We start from the raw sequence: 20597 nt of genomic DNA, 5'->3' as shown, positions 1-20597 counted from the left end.
GGAATGGGATAGTGGAAGGGGAAAAGGAGGAGAGTAATTGATGACCATTTGGTCATCAACTGGCGACACTGCCTAAGATCAGTGTCGTACGAATCACGGTAGAGAGGACATCTCTAAAGGCTTGTTAATTCGAAGCTCACAGTTGCTGATATGTGTGTTTTTATTTTAATAGTAACTAGTTTTAATAGTACTTAGTGTGTGCTGGAAGTGAAACTGAAAGTCCAGATCATTGATTTGACCCTATATGTAAACTTTAGTCCATCAGAGTCCATAACTGTGTCGCGCATCTCGGAAGTCGGTGAGGTGGCGCTGGGTGGTGGGCTGTACATAAGCTGTACATTGGGAAGGAGGCGGATGGAGTGGGAGATGCGCAAGAACGAACGAAAACCGGTTCGTCCGCAATTATGGACTCTGATGGAACCGACTTTATATACGTCCTTTGGCTTTCGGAATTGGCTGAACACACCTGAAGTCAGCTGTGAAGTTCATCTCCGAATGGCCGAGTGACAGACATTTCGAAGCAGCAACTACATTTACGTTCGAATAAGTGAGTTTTAATTAAATTAGTTTCTGCTTCTTCTCTTGTTCATTGCTTCACCATGGCGCGGCACCAACGCTACGCTCAGTGGAACCTGCCGCCGAGCCGGGCTCTCTCCGCCATCTTATTGGTCCGTGTTCTTCGTTAATAATTCCTTTAATAAAGCCGAGACGGACATATTTGCAAATGAAAATGTCGCTTGAAATGACCTGAGGAACCGCCCCTTTCAAGGAACTCGAACATTTTTGGGACACTCTGTACAGTAATCAGTTGTGCAACCGAGATGGATTGAGATTCTAGAAGACACAGCTTGTAGAATACAGTCGGAATAGTAAAGTCGATCAACATGATCGTTTGACGGGCTCATATACGGTGGGAAGCTGCAGCTTACTAGCATTAAGTAGGTTTCTCAATTAAACGTTTAATAAGTAATACGCCGCGTGTATTAGGTGGAAAGCTGAGAGAGGAGTTCCATGAAACCAGTTCTCTAATTAAATATTTAATAGCGAGCTTGCCCTCCACAAGAGCACGTATATATAATTGCTTCGCGCTCATTGGCTTATGTTCTCTCTCGCTGACACGGTGTTTATGCGCACCAGTACTTAACTGAGCTCGTTTTACAAGATGTCGTATTACATTTTAAGAGAACCAGTTCGAATAAACGTGAAATGATGGACACTCTTTATGGTGGCATTCGTAGCACTTCTAAGACGGGTTAAAAACTTGAATTGAAGTTGGCTCACTCGTCCGTGGGTCGTCACAGATCCAGAAAAGTGCCAAATGTAATTTCGTCATCATTCAATGCTTTTACAGTTCTGTATTTGACCAATACATTTTTGCAATGAATGCATGAAATCTACAGTATTTAGTAACTTATAATGCAACACCTCGAATTTTGTTTTCACAAGTATCTTTGTAACAAATCAACGTTCCCTTTTTCCAGTTGATTTTCACGCCAGTTGACTCATTTTTCTGCTTGTAATTAATTTACTTTCTTGTTCTGGTGATTGGTTAGTCATTTGCAGAATCGCAATTCCGATCGAATAAACCCAAGTGAAGGCACATTTCCATTTGTGCATTCAGTACACGTTTCGACGCCATTTTGATGCTCGGCAACGATGGGGGATTAGTTGGAATGTAACAGGATTCGGGGAATGTTTGCCTTTTGGGTATCGGTTTATTTCTCTGATATAAATTCGCTGGAAATTATCATCGAAATGGTAAACTGCTTTTGTCCCGAGCTTTTGTTCTGATCGTTCCGGTGATGAATTTAATGGTTAATCAAACTCTCGCAAAATCACACGGAATTCTCCATCATAGAGCACTTCGAGCGGGGTTAGTGTGATTACAAAAGTTCCTGTAAATTACATTCAATATGGTTCCGGTGTTGGTGTCTTCGTATTTCGCCAACATCCAGCTTAATCCCTTAGAGTAGTGCGGACTTTATGCATGCAAGGTATTCTGGTCTGATAATATAATGTGGAGATTTCGAAAGGCAGTGCAGTACTGCTTTAATTCTATTCAGTATAGATAAGGATGGTCATTGTAATTCGATTCTTTCAATCGAGTCTACAGAAATGTAAATTTAAATAATTGCATAAATCGTGTCGTTTGTTATGCAACATTATTTATGTAGCCGTCTGTATTTTGCTTGGGCAATATTTCTATTGAAATTTCTCACTATATCTTTTCAAAAGTGTCTTCAGATAACTATAAAGTTTGCTTTCGAAGCATTTAGAACCTTATTTATTATTTAAAAAAGTCAAACGATGAGTATTAACAAAAGCAATATTCGCGATATATGTAGACAACCTGATTCAAGTGCAAGAAAGTGACAGATTCACAGTTTTTGACAAACAGTATTTGCTGTCGAGGGTTTTAAAGCTCTGGCAATAGTGTTTCCATTAAAAAATTGCGATTACTGGCTTTTTAAACGATGAGTCGACTGCACAGAAATTTGAAATGGAAGAAACACGATTTATAAACGACTTAACATAATCAACTTTTGATTGATAATTCTGAAATAAAATAATCGGCCACTGAGAGCGCGCATGATAGCAGACTGAGAACAAACAGATAATATTTATTCGAGACTACACTTTCCCGAGGATAGAATACATTTATTCGTAGACAGTCTTACAAAAGAACCAGGTTTGTTGTCGTTTACATAGAATGCTGAGGGGAAAAATCTTACCAGACTCGACCACCACCGAGGAGCATGGCTGCACAGCGTGTTTTTCTTTAGCCACGTTGAATTCCTGAAATAAGAATCTTTTATTAGAAGGATTTTTAACATACAACAAGACCAAATATTATCCGTACAACCTCATTATTAAAAATAACTTTAGACTGTAAATCATTGCATTAGAAAATAATGGTCATTACGAACTAAGAATCTGTTTTATGGAACACTTTTCATTCAGAGCTTAATAAAACGACCAAACAGAAAATTATACATCAAGTTTTAAAATCTCATTTTAAAGAGGAAGTTTCAATTTTCAAATCTATGGTAGATTCGTTGACAAAACGAATTTTTTAATACTTCCCAAGACGTTTGCATCATTATTGAGAAGAAAACGTGTCATTTTATTGCTCGCTGTATCATACAAAATCACCTTAGGGGAATGAGAGTGGCGTATGTTGAATGTAGAGGCTACTTTAAAATGAGTCTAGGTTTATTATCATGTGATTATTTTTTACGAAGTTATAACAGTTCAAAGTCGACGACTTCTCAGAACTCATAGATGTTCGCTTTTTGAAGCCACTGTACGTTAAGATAAAAATCGAGCAAGGTATGAATAAATTCTCGTTATTCCTTTAATGTAATAGAAAGTTGTCACAGTTATTGTCCCATGGTTCCCAGTGCTCAATTACCAAAAGGGACCGATGACGAACAACTCCCACAGGAAATTCCCTTTTTTCCAGGGGAGAACGTGACGCGATCGAAGATTATATCTTCGTCGATCCGCGCAGCGGGATTGCGATTTCAAAAGTTAACTTTCCAGGTACGTGCCTTTTTTCAAAACAAGGAATCGCGAACAATGTAGGTCAGCAAAACGAGAAAAAAGAGTGAAAGAAAAATATAGACAAACGTCCATCGCGGCTCGGTGTAATATCGTTTCACCGAGTCGCGGAACTCTCCGACGATTTGTCGAATTTTCCTGAAACGGCCCATATCTCTGACACGGTTTCGTTTCTGGCAGGGTTGCTGTCCCGTGGGAACTTGTTTATTCCGAGACTCGTAATTAAAAATGGTCAGCAAATATGTATTTCCCGTCGGCTGCGCACAGTTGATCAAACAACGCTACCTGATACAAACTCGAAAATTCAGTGTTCTTTGGATCGACGACTCTTAATTTTACAACAACTCTTTGATGTTACTGTAAAGAAAAAATATTCTCTTTTATATGATGAAATTGAAATAAGGGTGGAAACAAATTTTTTAAGCTCTATAATAAAATTTATTGAATTTGTCAACTTTGTTTTACAATTTGTCTTACTATACTTTTAAGTATAGTAAGTCAAAAGTAGGGAATGAAAGTAGCAATTCCATTTAATTAATTAATATGTACGGATTAATAGTTTTATGCAACGTTGCATATTTCATGCAAACGCGGGCCATGTGTCACGACCAAATTATCGAATATTACTTATTGCCGGCGTAAAATGTTATTAATTGTAAACGTTTCCGCAGATACGTAAATATTTAAACAGAGTGTAAATATAGAAACTTTCGATCTTCTCGATTCACTATCCGCAAATTCGCTCGAATTTGTAAAATAAATCGGCACAATATGTACCTTCGAACACAGAAATTCCGAGTTCCACGTTCAGCATCTGTATCAAAAATTGTTTATAGTTCATCCCCGAGCTAATTTTAAAACATCACAATGCATCGCGCGCAGGATTTTGCAGCGTTTCGCTGGGTTTTGCCAACCCGTCGAAACAAGCTTTCGAAAAATTCTTTTTTTGTATTCTGATGCGAAATCTTTCTCGTTCGTTCGTTGTTAAATCTGCGTGTTATTTGATTTTCCCAGACAAATCGGTTTCAGCAAATGGCTGATGACGCCGATCCCCAGTATCGTGGGAAAAATCGATCGAATAAGCAGGCTCACAGAAGCCGCGAATCCTTTGAAGACCCTGCGTGAAAGATTCTTTGAGCGTTTGATCAGGCCAGAAGTGTGACAAACTTTTCAATGTGATGCAGGCAGCACGCGAATCAGTGGGAACTTAGATTGAATTTTTAACGCGAGCCTTGAAACGCTGCTCGCTTTGCGTTCCGTTTATCCTGTTCCTTTGCGAGTAAAAATATTTCTGTTGTCAAACCTCGACACATTTCTCCCCGATTCTGGATAAACTGCACGGTCCACAATTTGTTTTATTAGTTGCCAACAACTTGAACAATTTTACTCGAAACCTATTTCATTTTGCCGCTGGTCTAGATTGTCAAAGAAGGAATTTACAAACTTCGATGTGCACTTTTTAAATCATATTGTGTGCTTAAAAATTTTTTTAATTGTACCACCACAACTTTTAATTCACCTTTTCCTTCTGTGTCTAATACAGTTTTGTATGACACGAATTCACGAGATATATTTTTAAAATTTCCTAATCGGTTCCAATTTTTCAACAATCTTCCTGCGCATTATCTAGTCAACTAATCTCCCTAGCATCTCAGCAAAATCCTTTTACTTCAATTGTACAAAAGATAGACTAGTTTAAAGGGTGTATTATTCCCGTTACGACCCATTGTCCGTCTTAAACGTCTCCGCGTGTTGGAAACGGTTCGAACAATCCCAGTAGAAGGCGCTCGAGTAGAAATTGATCCGGGAACGACGTTGAATCGCGACACTCGACTGGCAACGTTTACAAGAACCATTTCCCTGTTAAAATTACGGCAGCACGTGCGGATTTCGATCTCTTAGCATTACGAGGCGTCGCGTCGCGGCCGACACCCTTGTACGATTTGCACGCGACACGAAACGGGGCGAAAGATTTGTCGTCGGCGTGCCTGCTGGGGCGAATCGAAGCGGGGAAAAAGGGAGGAATTTGTCGAAGATTTGATATTTCGGCTCGATGGGCGGAACCATGGGTTCTGCCCGCGCTGCTCAGAGTATCGACCCGTGAAAGATAGCTTCCAGCGACCTCGCCCCTATCCGCTTTGGCTATCTTCGCGTCGACACGCCGAAATTCGCGATCCAAAGCCTGCTTCTTACCAACGGTTCCCTACCTGTTGCCCTAACAGCCCGTTCCGTACACTTTACCCATCGCTGCTCGCTTAATGCTCCTCTAATCCTAGATAAATGCGCTAGCATGCGTAGAGATGACGATGCCAATTAAAACCACCCAAAATACAGGGTGGGGCATTTATCCTGGCCACCTTGGAATATCTCGGAAACTACATTCCAGAGAAAAAAACACTAATGCTTGCATCATTTACCCTCGTTTACGTCCCATTTTCAAGCCAAATATAGCAACCATAATTGTTTAAACACTATCACTTTCCTTCGAAAATGATCCTCTAACTCTAACGTTAACTTTCGGTGTACTTTGCGTAAAAAGCTTTTTTTCATGCAGATATTATTGTATATTATATGTATATATATATATTAATTATTATATCATATTCTATTATATTATTTATTATTATATATATATTATATATTTTCTGCAAACTTTATGCAGATTATATTCATCCGTGAAAATACACGAGGTTAAGTAAACCGTGAACCGTGTTCCGTAAAATCGATACTCCTGGTTTATACCAAACGAAATTCTCGTCGTCTTTTTTTAATCAAATGTTACATGTTTCTCACTGAATGTTCGAAATGATGTATTTATTAAAAATCCGTCGCTGTGAACTGGAGTTGAAACCTGCAACCAGGTTTGTACGTTCTGGAAAATTATTCAAATTTTGGTTTTCTTGCATGGTTTAACGTGAAGTGGGTATATTCATGACATAAAAGTTTAAATAGGTGTATTAACGAGCATGTTTGCAAGTAAACCATACGTTGCTCGAAGCGGATTGCAATTGCTAGACTGTGAATGTTTATGGTCTCAGATGAAAGTTAAAATGAGCGTATGAACGTGTACCTATGTATGTTTCCAAACGAAATATATCACATTGCGAATTTTTATAATCTCCAAATATCGGTTTATGAAAATTAAAATCGAACAAAAATATTCCACTCTTTATCATACATTTTGCAAATGTTATAAAGACGGAAAACTCTTATAAATGCTTATAAATGCGTAAATTCATGGTCTCGCGATTGCAACTTCAATTTTACAAATTCCGTGCGACAAAGAGGATGTATCGTATCAAAGAAAAAACAATGAAGTCGGGAACAGCGACTGAAATTTAAGATAGCTCGCGGAAGATTGAAAGACGAAGTATCTTATTGTTCAAGCTGAACTTTTCGCAAAAAAAAATTATTTCGCACGTGTGGGAACAAGACCTGCGTCATTCGAGGAGGACCCGGTGAAATGGCAATTTTTACAACTTTTCCCGGCCGTCGCTGGGCAACGTGCCGGTATAATGAATACGGTTTACGCAAACTTTGTCTTCGGTACATTCGTTAAAACACATACGGTGTGTCCGTGAATTCCTCCGGGTTAACGAGAAACAGTTATCGTGGACGAGTGCTGCGGTTTCACTTCCGCAAAGCGTTTCCTTGGAAAACGGGCACAGCACGAAAACACATGAGAAAGGTAGGCGCTTAAGGGGCTTATTCTGATTTTTTATTTTAAAAAAATCGAGTTTATTTTGCATTGTTGTGTACAAGTGTTATATGTAGAATATGAGTGCAAAAAGATTTGTTCGAATTCGTGAAATGAACGTAGTTGTAAGCGGAATTTTATGCAAAATAAAAAATGTCTGCACTAATGTCATATACAAGAGCTACCTAGACATTTTTACTAAAAAAAGACTCGTGTACTTCAAATACGCACAAATATGTGCGCGAAATCCGAATACAAAAGGTTTGATGGTTCAACTGAAGAAAATTTCTAAAGATTGGAGAAAACAATGACCTTCGAAATCCGAATACTTCCTTAAATGCTGTGGCTTTTGATGCTTTCGCCGACATCCTGTGCTTTGAAAAAGCTCCGGAGACCGTGACTTCTTTGCCGTCAGCTCGGCGATGTTTTAATTCAACACGAATAAGGAGAAATTAGTATGCTTTATCATGCAAATTTTCGCGATGCTACGGCCGCGACGCGCGACGACGAGGCAGTTTTAAATGACACGGTTCTGCGCGGAAAATGAGCCACTCTGTCGCGAGTATCAAAGAAGATTATCTGAAGGCGGACGACTTGCGAATTGCATGAATTTATAGCACATCTGCATGTTAAAAGTACTATGATGTTTTAATACAGAGCGCGTATCTTGATTTCACTTTTGCAAATCTGCAAGAGCTTGAGCCGGTACGATGATTCCATGCCTGTGTAATTTAATCATGAATAAGCAGAGTGCAAGTTTGATCGATGAAGATGAAGAAACACGAATTTGAAGTTGCACAATGGTTTCAGATTTGCATAATTTATTGATGAGCAAGTTAAGTGCAGGTGTGATCGATAAAGAAGGCAGAAACAAGCCCTCGAAGTTGCACGCTGATTGCAGACCTGCATAATTTAGTAATGAACAGGTGAAGTGCAAGTATAATCGATAAAACGCGAACAAACAAGAATTCAAAGTTTTACAGTAATTTCAAACCTGTGCAATTTAATAGTACATAAACTAAGAGAAAGTTCGATCGATAGAGATTGAAGAAACAACACTTTGAAGTTCCACAGCGATTTTAGACCCGCATAATTTATTAGCATTCTTTCAGTATCGTTTGCACCCAAATGTTTTTTATCTTTTTACTGTTTTATATTTCATTTATTCATTTTTAACAAGTGATGAAAAACAAGAATTTGTAATCTTCAACGTTTTTAAAGCCGTACAATTTAATCATGGAAACGTGGTAAATAAAAGGTAGAAAAGATAATGGCCGGTATTTTGATAACAAATCACGAGAATTTCGAGTTCGGGGTGCAGCGATATATCGTCTCGAGCGAGAAAACTCGCATGGGAACAACAGAAAACGTGGGAATGAATATTTGATGTTTCATTATACCGAATCGACAGGAAATAACTGGAAAAACACGCGAACGGTACACTACAGGCTACGACAAAAATACACTGTTGTTTCGAATAGCCACCATTTTGTTCCTAGAACGTCGGGTGGATCGTGTTTCAGCAATTAAGTGGTTGGAAATTCATTATCGAGCGCATACAGCCAGAAGAACCATTAAACTTCTACGAAGCGTGTTTTCAAGTTGACTTGTGTTACTGCGTGGAAAATGTATTGAATAAATATCTATAAACGAAGATTAAATAGTACGTAAATTTATTTCGAATCAGTAACATTTACAAAATGATCCGAACCAGTCGAGTTGGACAACGTGTGAGCAACTGTAAATTAAACAATTTTTAATCCGCCATATTGTGTTCAGCGAAAATAACACTAAAAGTGACTACCTTGCTCAGATCTAAAAGTGACTACCTTATCTGAATAAGGTATAGATCTGAATCTAAAGCGATTTTTATCTCAATATGTGTCCAAAAAATATGTTTAATGAATAAATTTTTTCTAAATGTACACTACAGTCTCAATAATTGTGAATTAAAACATTACGACCCGCCATTTTGTCGGGTCTAATATTTCCAGCGATAATTACCGTTTCATTCGAATATTTCTCTTGTTAGCTCTTTGAAAAATGTTATTCAACGTTAACGTTGCTCGGATTTCGAAGAAAATGAATCTTCCAGCCCCGTTTCTCTGCATTTTCACTTTTTTTTACAGAGCCACGAGTGTTTCTACCCTCGACCAGCCCCGTAAACGTCGAGCAAAATCGATATCTTTCGATTAATTCACATAATGGAAGGGTTCCGTCGTGCGCGGATGCTTGTACACACGGGGTTTAAAAAATTTCAACTGGCCGTGCGTCGGGGCCGGTCAAGATCCATTAAAGTCAATTAATTAAACGCGGCCAAGTACTCGGCCATATATTTTCGTGCTGCGCGCACAATATCTCATTGGTTCTGTGCTCGCCGGGAAGTCGATGATGGCTGATGTGCGCTAAAAGTACGATGGCCCAGAGCTCCCCCCTGGTGATTTAGTTGGGGTGGTCTCGTGTGCTGAAGTATAGTTCGCTGTACCAATTGTTTCGTCAACTTTATACTGGGTCAAACCTCGCTGACGTGGCGGGCGTACAGGCTCTATCAAAAAAGTTTCATCTAAACCCGTGTCTTTGACTTGGTGTATTGGAGTTATGATTGTTTCCGCGCTTTCGGAATATCGTTAGAACTTACACGATGGCTTCAGACTTGCATTATTTTTTAATAAGTAAAAACAGACTGTATTTTCATGGTAATTTCGGACCTACATAATTTAGCAATGAGTTGACCGTGTTCAATTGTAGCCGAGCAAAGTCCACGAAACAACACTTTGTAGTTGCACAATGATTTCAGACTAGCATAATTTAGAAACAAGTAGGTTAACGCAAGTTTGATTGATAAAGAATGAAGGAACAAGACTTTGGAAGTTGCAGAATGATTTCAGACTTGCATAATTTAGAAACAAGTAGGTTAAGCACAAGTTTGATACTTAAAGAATGAAGAAACAAGATTTTTTAAGTTGCACAGTGATTTCAGATTTGCATAATTTAGAAACAAGTAGGTTAACACAAGTTTGATTGATAAAGAATGAAGGAACAAGACTTTTGAAGTTGCATAATGATTTTAGACCTGCACAATTCAGTAACTAGCAGGTTAAGTGCAAGTTTCATCGATAAATTACAATCTACAAGTATAATGCAATAGTTTGCAACTATTTAGCGTTGTGCTTGAGAAAGATGTTTGGGAGGTTGTTTCTCACTTTAAAATTGTTATTTTGTGTTTTTGAGAATGTGATAATGTCTACAAACTGTTGGAAGGATTCAGGAGGACGTGTATTTGTGTGAATCCTGTATTATTCTTGTTCGTTTAGGATTGTGACCTCCTGTTTTGATACGTCCCCTAGAAGCTATCACGAAAATGGACCACTGGAAACCACGTTTTCATCTCCAAACTAATATTGAAGCGGGACATTCTTTAAAGCACCACCTCGCCGCGTCGGTACCGTATCACTTTTGTGCTCGCACTTCGCATTCAATCATGCTGAATCTCGAAAATCAAGATAGGTACATTTTTGAAATAGGATAAGATACTTCAATAACGTTCTATGTTTGCAATTGGTATGATGTGTCTGTTGGAAGTGTGTATTCTACAGAAAATTCCCTTTACCGATAATATACCTTTGTACATATGAATATCCATATCGTTAAAGGTTACCATGGAAAATCGCCGAGAATAGCCAGCATTTGCGAAAGTTTCTCAGGATGAAAATTTACTCTTTCAATTCCCGAGAAGTTTAAATAAAGACCACTTACAGGAGAAGAGAATATAATGAAAGCATATATGCTGTAGTTTTCTACATGCGCATGGATTTCGATGAAGTTCCAGTGAAATTAGTATGCACGTGCTTTGGTATCTTTTCCTCGGCATCTTCGGAGATGCCATAGTTTGCATGTAGATGCAACCAGCCTCTGTTAAAGTTAAAACGTCGCCTGGCAAAGACGGAATATAGAGGATGTTTTGCAATTAGAAGAGAAATTGCAAACTGAGCAATGAAATGCAATATACAAGCTGCTGTGCATTGTACTACTCATTTCAATGCGTCGTTGCATTTATATGTATGTTAGTCACTTAAGAACTGCAGACCTATCTACTTTGATCATCTACGGTTGAATAGATCTCTTCGAGACTTAAAGGACTCAGGCGCTATAGTATAGGAGATTCAAGAAGCAATAGATTGAAGATTCAATAGATTCAAGATTCAATAGCTGCAAGATTCAATAGATTAAAAATTCAAGGGGTCCATGGTCTAAGAGATCTAAAATTTGAAGGATCCTGGGACTCAAGATTCTAGGCACTACAGACTCAACAGATCTTCTAAAGACTGAAAACCTAATAGTCCCAACAAACTCAAGAACCAAGAGACCTAAAATTCTAGATACAACTCTAGGCCATTCAAAATTCAACAGATCCTTCCCAATTAACAACTGGACTCTCCAGAATGATTTGTGTTAGATATTAGACACTAAAAACTATATTTCGAGTGTATGATTTCTACGATGGTCATGGTCGAGTTGCTTGTCCAAGATCGTTTTTCTACATGTGGGAACACCAACATAGCGTGTCTCCATTCCGTGGGGGTCACTATCGGGTTTCTTAGATCCATACGATCCGTGTCAACTTTCCTAACACCGAAATAACATCGAAATAAACTATAAATAGAATAAAGTAAGCTTCTAGTTTCCTAAAAATTTTGCATTGCAAGCTCGGAACACGTCGGTGCATTTAATACTGTGTTTCACTCGATCATTTCGACTTGTTAGTTCGTTACTCAGTTGAAAGCAATATTTTTCTCGGCGACAGCGACGACGACGACGAGGACGTCGCGTTAAGTAATGATTCGTTTTCTGCACCGCGTTAAAAGCGGCTGCGAGAACCGAGTTTTCCGTCTTCGACGCAGCGTCCTTCAAAGCGGTCTCTAATATCGTCGAGTGCAAAATGCGATAACTCCTTTTCCCTTTATGTGAAAAAGCAACGGCGACTAAGAGGCTCGTTACAAAGCGCATTCACGAGTTTTCCAGTCGCGAACGCAGGAGATCCTCGTCAAGGAAATATGATAAGAATGCGGAACGACTGCAATTGTTTTATGCCCGGCCCGTAGAAGCTGGTTCGATGCTTCAGACATTCGCGATGACGAATTTTGACGTATACTTAAGCGTCATCGACGAGCGATAGTATTCACTCAAGTGTCTCTCGATCAGTATATCTTCTTTGTTTTACATTTTGAGGTACTTAAGACAACACGTTAATCGTCAGAACTTCTTTATTAGGTTGCAAAACTGTGAAGATATTTCCATTTATTAAAATTTATAGAAGAACAAGCACAACTTTAACTTCTCGGTTTTACTACTGATTAAAATAATTTTTATTTTGTATGGAGGTCTGCAGTTTGTTCATCACTATTCAATAGTTCATTTTTTACGTGCACGTATTAGAACTTCATGTTTAACGAATGCTTCATTTAATTAGTGCATTTCACAATTCACGAAAATAATTTTTATTTTATATGTATGTCGATCTGCTGCCTGTTCATTTATTGTATTTCGATAGTTTATTCTGTTTTCCTTACTTGTACGTATTAACAAGTATCTTTGTGTTTAATGAATTCTTTTCAAGTCATGCTTCTCCAAGATTGTTTTTGTCGGTTCTCGGGTTGTTTCCAAGAATTTGTTTCCATTTTTCGAGTATCACAAAGTCTTTCAAATTTTGTTCTTCACGCTCCTAACAAGAGTGAATACACTGGGTGTAAATCCCATCCTTAGAATCTGGTTTTTAAGGGAACGGATTATGTGCAGCTTTAAGGGGACAGCCGCTTTATGCGATTCACGTTTCACCGGTGGCATATTTTATTTTCGCTCGACGGAATAACTTCGTTTCTCACTCAACCATTAACGGGAATTCGTGAAGTATTAATATTAAGGCTAGTTCTGTGACACTTTCGGTGACCCAAATGCGACAGTGCAAATTATTCCTTGCTACTGAAATTTACTAGATAAATCTCATCGGAATCCTGTATGCTAATAACCTGCAAAAATAATATTTGCACTTTGTCGTGTTTTCAAAATTGTGGAAATTCAACGATCTTTTTTATTTAATAATTGTTGAAGTTACAAAGATGTTTTCATGTGGGAAATTATTGAATGATTTGCGTTATTCAAAGTATACTAGGTTCTTTGAAAAAGCAATTCATTTAATAATTTCCCACATGATAACATCTTTGTAACTTGAACAATTATTAAATAAAAAAGATCGTTGATTGAAAGAACATAGTATACTTAATAAAAATAGTGAAAAATCGTAATGGAATCTTTTAATTTTAATTTGAAAGCAACATCATTGTTGAAAGAAAATGATCGCACTTCGTTCCGCAAGTGAACAAACGTACATTTTCCAGATAGTCGGCAAACATTTTAACCGGCCAGAATGTTTTGTTTATGTGTATAATATTTTACCTCATTTCATCGCACCCGCTACAGAATTTTGATGTAATCGCTCGACCGAATCGATTTGAACGCAGAAATTTATTAAACGAAACCGCAAATGAAAATTCCATATTTTCGATAATATTACTAACAGAATAGAATATTTCGGGTGCCATTAACATACTTGTCGAACGGACTAGATATTGGATATTGAACGTTCTACAACATTCATTTACAAAACGGTAATGAATACAATCAATTGAACGGATCGTCTAATAATTATAATTAATGGGATCAAAAGCAGATCTTACCGGTAAGTGTACAGTGCATTAAATCGTGTTGTCGAAGACGAATCACTGTGGAACATTGTGCACAAGTGAGAGCTAGTCGGCTGTATGTATGCCTTGTGTATTAGAGCGCCTTGGGAATGCAATTTCCATCATTATCTCGCGAAACGTACCGCCATTTAGGGAACTTGAAAGCCCTTGCTCCATTCTGAGTCTACGCCCTAGAGCAATTAGCAACGACAATGATCATTGTCTTAGGCGAATTCTTGGTTCGATTATTAGGAAAACCGAGTAAAATTAACATCACCTTAATTTTCATTTAGAATCTTTTGGCTTCAGAATTTTTGCTAAATTTCTCCTAAATTCAATTCTACAGAATCAACATATGTTTTGTGATAGCATCTCAATTGTTCAATAACATTTGAAGCTCTCTATTATTAATCGTAACTGCAGTATTAATACTACCCATTTGCAGTAATAATAACAATTGACCACAGCATAACGACCAGGATACAGTAAACAGTCACAATAAATAGATCATTTCGACAATAATAATAGTACCAGTAATATGGACCTAATATGGCTTGTTTGTACTATTTCGAATTAATATCAACATAGATCGCGGTCTTCGCGAGTAAAATGAAAGAAAAATGTATAAAATCCGTTGTTTCTTCCTTATATTTTTGAAAGCGGAAAAATATGTAAAAAATCGATATAATCTGAACTCAAAATGCCGTCACCTTAATTGTACCTTGAAGTGCTATGTTCCTTGATCAAATATGCGCCGTTGATCAAAAGAATACAATCGTTGGGACGAGCTACAAACTTTCCTTGGGCGAAGCCAAATGCATATCAAGCGCTGAATCGTTTTGCATCTGCAAACCAAAGCAAGAGCTTGTTCTTTTTTCTTGTTCTCTGAACTGTGCATTGCAAACGATCTATTTGTAATCGTTAATGTAGATCTTGCTGTATTCCAACTTTACGAACAATAGTAGAAGAGTCCAAGGCTTGTCAGACAAAAATCTAAAACAATTCAGACACAAATTGAATTACCATTTCGAAGAAAGATCCACGGTCTAATAATGAAGCTGTGGATTGTTATGCAATTGTTATGAAATTTGAAATACAGTAGGACCTAGATGATCCGAATCTTTGACGTCTGAAGTTTCTAATATCACAACATCCTGGAAATTTAAATAGCTCGGTCTACAATGATCCAAAAGCAACGCTATTCAGTGAACAAATCAGTGGACATTTAATGTATCATTGTAATTGAGTAACGGTTCCATTATACAAACTCTCGTGTTTCCCAATTTAATCTGGGAATGTAGCTGCAGTAGAATTAGACGGCGTGGCCGAGACATCGTATATTGAAATTAATTTACACGTGTTGCAAAATCAGAGTCGCCAAATGAGAGGAGGGAGCACGAATCGAGAGGAGAAAGTTACCCTCTCTCTCCCAGTACCGAACACATGTACGACAGAGACGAAACGCGTCACGTGAGCCGCGGTGGACGCGTGGGGAATAGTGTCATAGAAGGGGAAGTTAGAGTGAGGACGCAAGTATTAATCTGGCGACTCTGATTTTCGCTGTTAAGATGACTTATGAAATGCAACGCACCTTTTTACGAAATATTAAAACAATTGAACAGAAAAGAGTATCACGTCTTTAAGGGAGTAGACTTGTTTTCCCAGGATTGCAAAGGTCCGGGATGTGCTTTCTTATTTCTCAATAATGTAAAGATGGGGTTTTGAAGAAATGCTAGATAGAAGATCAATCTAGGCCGCGATCGCCCTCGAAAGTCCTATTTTTACGTTTACGAGGCGTAATTTGCATTATTCGGAAGCATACAGCTGCGCATGTAGCTATTTTCATAAAATTGCGACAGCTACATGCTGACTGATAATGGAAATTACGCCTCATAAACTTAAAATTAGGATTTTTGAGGGCGATCGCGGCCTCGATTGATCTTTTATCTAGCGCTTTTGACTACTGCAAAACCCCATCTTTGCATTATCGAGAAATGAGAAGGTGCTCCTTAAATAGCAAAGTGTACAACATTAATTTGGCTATTTTTATGTAAATTGCAAGAGTAGAAACGTGGAAACGAAGTTGATTCGCGGGTAGATCGAGGGAACATTACAACAATCACCGAAACAAGGTCCATAATTGAAGGATCCCGAAGATATTGGCTGAGAACTATCGGTAGAACGGCGACGGTAAACCTGATGTAGGTTGTTTGGTCCAGTTACGTCACAACACGGATTACCGGTCGTAACCTAACGTCTACTAAAACTTTATGAACAACCCTAATTCCGCGCAAGCCACAAGGGATCGACGTAACCTGGCACGGAGGATCCGTTTGAACATCGTACGGCGTTTTGATTATGCGCCCGTCGGTGAATCGTTTCTTACTAATTAATAGATACTGGGGTCGCATAAATGTTGCATGATAACGGGAGGTGGGTGGTCGGGGGTGGGGTGGGTAGGATGGTAATATCGTTACGAGGAATCCAGGCCAGAGGTGGAGACAATTAAATTTCCGGATCAACGGCCGTGTCCACGGTCGCCGGGCACAGTTTCGCGCCCTGCCCTAGGCCTACAATAGCAATGATGCTTTCAGCAAGCCTAATTGAGGGGTTTAATACATTTTCCTGTGTAATAATGGAAATTACGTTGCATCGGGTCCGCCTCGAAAAGAGCAACCCTAAATTCGCGCAGCGACCTCGAGTTCTGACATCGAGGAGTCGTTGCACTCGATGGTCCCGCCCTGCGGCGATGAACAGGGTTAGTCAAATATTAGGACTTTGTACGGTACGGCAGCATAGTTAACCCTTAAACCGTGAAGGGGAGTCATTCTTGTCCGGAACATTTTGGAACGGTCTGCAAAACTCACTATTTTGCATATGAAATGTTCCATTTTAGAATCCGAATCTTATGAAACGTTTTGATCAAGAAGTACTATTACGATCTTCCAGTTTAATATACGTAGAGTCATTGGGGTGGGGAAAACATAGGCATACGATGAATACAAACTTCTTTCTTCTCCTAAGAAATTATGAACGAGAAATTAATTTGAATCACTGTAATCATAAAGTAAATAAACATAAAATAAAATTAATAAAATAAAGTAGTTCAAGGGGTTAACAGTGTCAAAAGAAAAATTTCCAGCGGTTCTTGACGATTGTCCTAATGATAAAAAGTTTTCCTTTACCTTTTAATAGCATCCAGAAGAAAATTTGTAGTTAGACGCAACAATCGTTCCACACACACACACACACACACACACACACACACACAATGATTGAAAATTTTAAATGTATTTCCACTAGTGTTGTAGTAATTAATGCGCCAGAATACCAAAGCCAATGTCACAAAAGTGTCGTTCCTCTGGAACGTGCAAAAAGGAGATGATCACACTACGATCGAATTAAAAAAACGTTCGGCTTTAATAGCGCCGTATAAGAAAAGTCTGTTTAGATGCTATAAATACTGGGCAGTCAGGGAACGAACTTGGCAGTAACAATGGGGAAAAAGTTTCGCGGACGCGGGGTAGAACCTCGTTTTCCGAGACAGGGTCTAACTGCTGATAATCGAACTTAAGTAAAGTCGGTGTTGCGGAAGTTCGAAAACACCTATTAGAGAGCCTCCGGGGCACTTATTCCGCCATTGTAACAGTCCAAGAGTTGCTCTACGCAGAAAGCAATTATTCGGGAAAGTTTCACCTGTCCAGGCGCAAAGGGGTGGTTGGCGACAGGAGCCGGTAAATAATCAAGCCGACCTGGAACACGCTTGTGCTACGATAACCTATTCCCCTAGGGAATCCGTTAGCTACATAGTGGTTTCTGGAACGACCAGAATCCAGGTGATGGCAAGCGAAACGGTGCATTTAAACGAGTTCACAATTTCCATTAATTTTCTTTGATTTTATGGTTCAATTGAACCCTTGCTTTTATGATTTTGTGATTGTTATTGATTTTGGAATGGTGTACAAATTATGTAGTTCCTGTGTTTCATATCCTGTACTTTTACGATAAGAAATGGACAACACGAACACAAAGCAAGTTTTAATATTCTATTGCAAATTAACTGTTCATTTTTCTGCAGTTTTGTCAGATATCAACTGTTTGTTTCTTTGAGATAATGTACTTTGAGATACGTTAAGAGATTGCTTATTTATTTGTTGTAGGTAGTGATAGAAACAAGATTGTTTAATTACCCTTACAGATTTTCTTAGGCTGAACTAAATAAAAATTGTCTGAATTAATGAAGCATAGGTATATGTTGAATGTATTAGATTGCTATTACAGTCCATTTTTAATCGCTCAATTAATACAATGTAAAATATTAAAAGTTAAATTGACCACATGCTATAGACTAATATAAATAATCAGTGTAGACTTTATGCCGATGTCCAATGTCTACCATTTTACATACATGAACGTTTTATAAAGTTGTTCACAATTACTAGAAAGTGTTTAATAGGAAATACATTTCAGAAGAATGGAAATTTTAATGAAATGAAATAGGATACTTGTAATTTCGATTGGAAACACAGCACAATGTAATCAGTGAACAAACCCGCAATAAGTCGGACAAGTATTACCGAACGACAGGGAGAAGATTACCAGTTGCATCAGCGTTAAATGTACACGCAAATCGAATTCGCATTTCGCTGTATTATGTTTCACATTTCGGCTGGTTATACACACACATATACACCGGGAATCGTGTTACGGGGAACCGTAAAATTTATGATTCGTAAATAGCGATTCCGCCCGTTCGCTACACCATTTTCCGAACGATAAACGCGGCTCGCGTGAACACAGGAGACTCTTTAACAGTTAACACCTTCCCACGGTTGGAAAAAGAGAATGATTGTATCCGACGAAACTTTCGCGAACGCAAAAATTATTGCGGCCGTAACATCCAATACCTAATTAATTTACGGCGAAAATGTGGTTCACGGAACTTCAAATCTCAATTTAGTTTTAAATTAATTTTTCTTGTAGGGTTCGATGATGCATTATTAAACTGCGGATCTTTATGTATTTATGGCTTATAAAAATTTTCAAAATATGCTCGAATATTTTAATAGAATTCAATAGAATTTAGTACGATTTTGATTTATCTTGGACCTACAAATGCTATTACCAATGAAAATAGAATTATATTTGGTAACACCTTCTTAAAAGTTTGTAAAAATTGAATAAAATTGCATAAACATCCGCAGTCTATTCATTGTACTATGAGGTGATGGTATAAAATTATTGTACCGTGTATTTGATTTTGATTAATTTGATTGAGAGAGTTTTCTGTTTCTAAAATTCTACTTTTCGAACTTCTGCAGTCAAATTAGCTTCAAAGGATTGATTTACAATGTTAAAAATAGTCCCTGTCCTACTTTGAACATTTCGAAGCTCCGCTTCAACGATGACGTAACTTCACAAAAGACTATGTACCAACAAAATCAATTAATAAAAAACCCGTGTTCCTTTTTATATGTTTCTGTGACGAGGTCAGAGTTTAATTACGGCCCGAACATTACAATATTCCGATAACCGCGGACAATATCCGCTTAATTAATTCCCTTCGATGCGCGGAGCTCTAGGCTCCGTGGACACTATGACATCAGGTCCCGTGACTGTTTCGAGTGACCTTAACCGGCAGATTGCGCAATTAACACGTCACTTCCTGATCTTCATAATCAGATTATCCGTCGGACACGTAGGAGTTCGAATTAGGTGCCAGCTGTCTAGGTCAGTCGTCTCCTGTGTGTCCAATGGGCGTGCTGCCACGTGTTGATCGCTGGGCAAGCTCTGCTTTTGAGAATATAGAACCGCTTTCGTCTGCTTTTTCCCCGTAGTAGTGACACGCTCCAACTTGAGTTTCAGTCACCGGATCAGAATTCTCATGTGTACACAGATCTGACAGTAACTTTCCGACAGCTCATTCTACGATATTACATGTCGATTTGAGTTACACTCCGGGGAATAGCCAATCTCGCGGTACCGAGAACTGCTCCCAGCAAGCTTATTTTGTAACGTTACATGCGACAGATCTGAGATATAATGTAGCTGCACTGCGCATCCTTAGGCAAAAGCAAGTTTCTCCAATTAACACATTGTTTGTGGGCGGTTTTTTCATCAATCCACCCCGTAAAGCGGGCAATTTTTTCAGATTCGTGCTTATAGTCGCGAAACGATTAATAATATAATTATGACTTACCTACTACATGTCCCACAACGGCTGGCGCCTAAATTTTACTGTACAGATGATTTTTTGGTTTCTCTGCCTAATACTATTCTCCTAACTATTATTTGTGGGGGTCCCATGGAAATCACCGACACATTCCCCGACACGGTTTTCACTGACAACATTTCACCGACTCCAGATTTGACCGACAATAACCTTGACCGACAACGCCTTTAACCGAAAACGATTTTGACCGACAACGAATTTGATCCACAACGACTTGAGACGACCACAGTATGTGATAATACTATATGATAATACATATAATACATATGATAATATATACTGTGGTCGTCTCAAGTCATTGTGAATCAAATTCGTTGTCGGTCAAAATTGTTTTCGGTTAAAGGCGTTGTTGGCCAATGTTATTGTC

The 20597-nt window shown here is 38.4% G+C and overlaps 1 protein-coding gene across 3 annotated transcripts in view; it reads right to left on the bottom strand.

Moving 5' to 3' along the window:
• Sytbeta (Synaptotagmin beta) overlaps positions 1–20597 on the bottom strand; it is a 124301-nt gene that overhangs the window by 12825 nt on the left and 90879 nt on the right. For all 3 annotated transcript variants that reach the window (XM_076421037.1, XM_076421038.1, XM_076421039.1), the window contains exon 3: positions 2733–2796. In XM_076421037.1, coding sequence (XP_076277152.1) covers positions 2733–2796 — 64 coding nt within the window. The remainder of the gene's footprint in view (positions 1–2732; positions 2797–20597) is intronic.

This window comes from Lasioglossum baleicum, chromosome 3, assembly GCF_051020765.1.
Source record: "Lasioglossum baleicum chromosome 3, iyLasBale1, whole genome shotgun sequence".
NCBI lineage: Eukaryota > Metazoa > Arthropoda > Insecta > Hymenoptera > Halictidae > Lasioglossum > Lasioglossum baleicum.
Note: the sequence above shows the minus strand (reverse complement) of the source record. Positions and strands in the feature narration are given on the sequence as shown.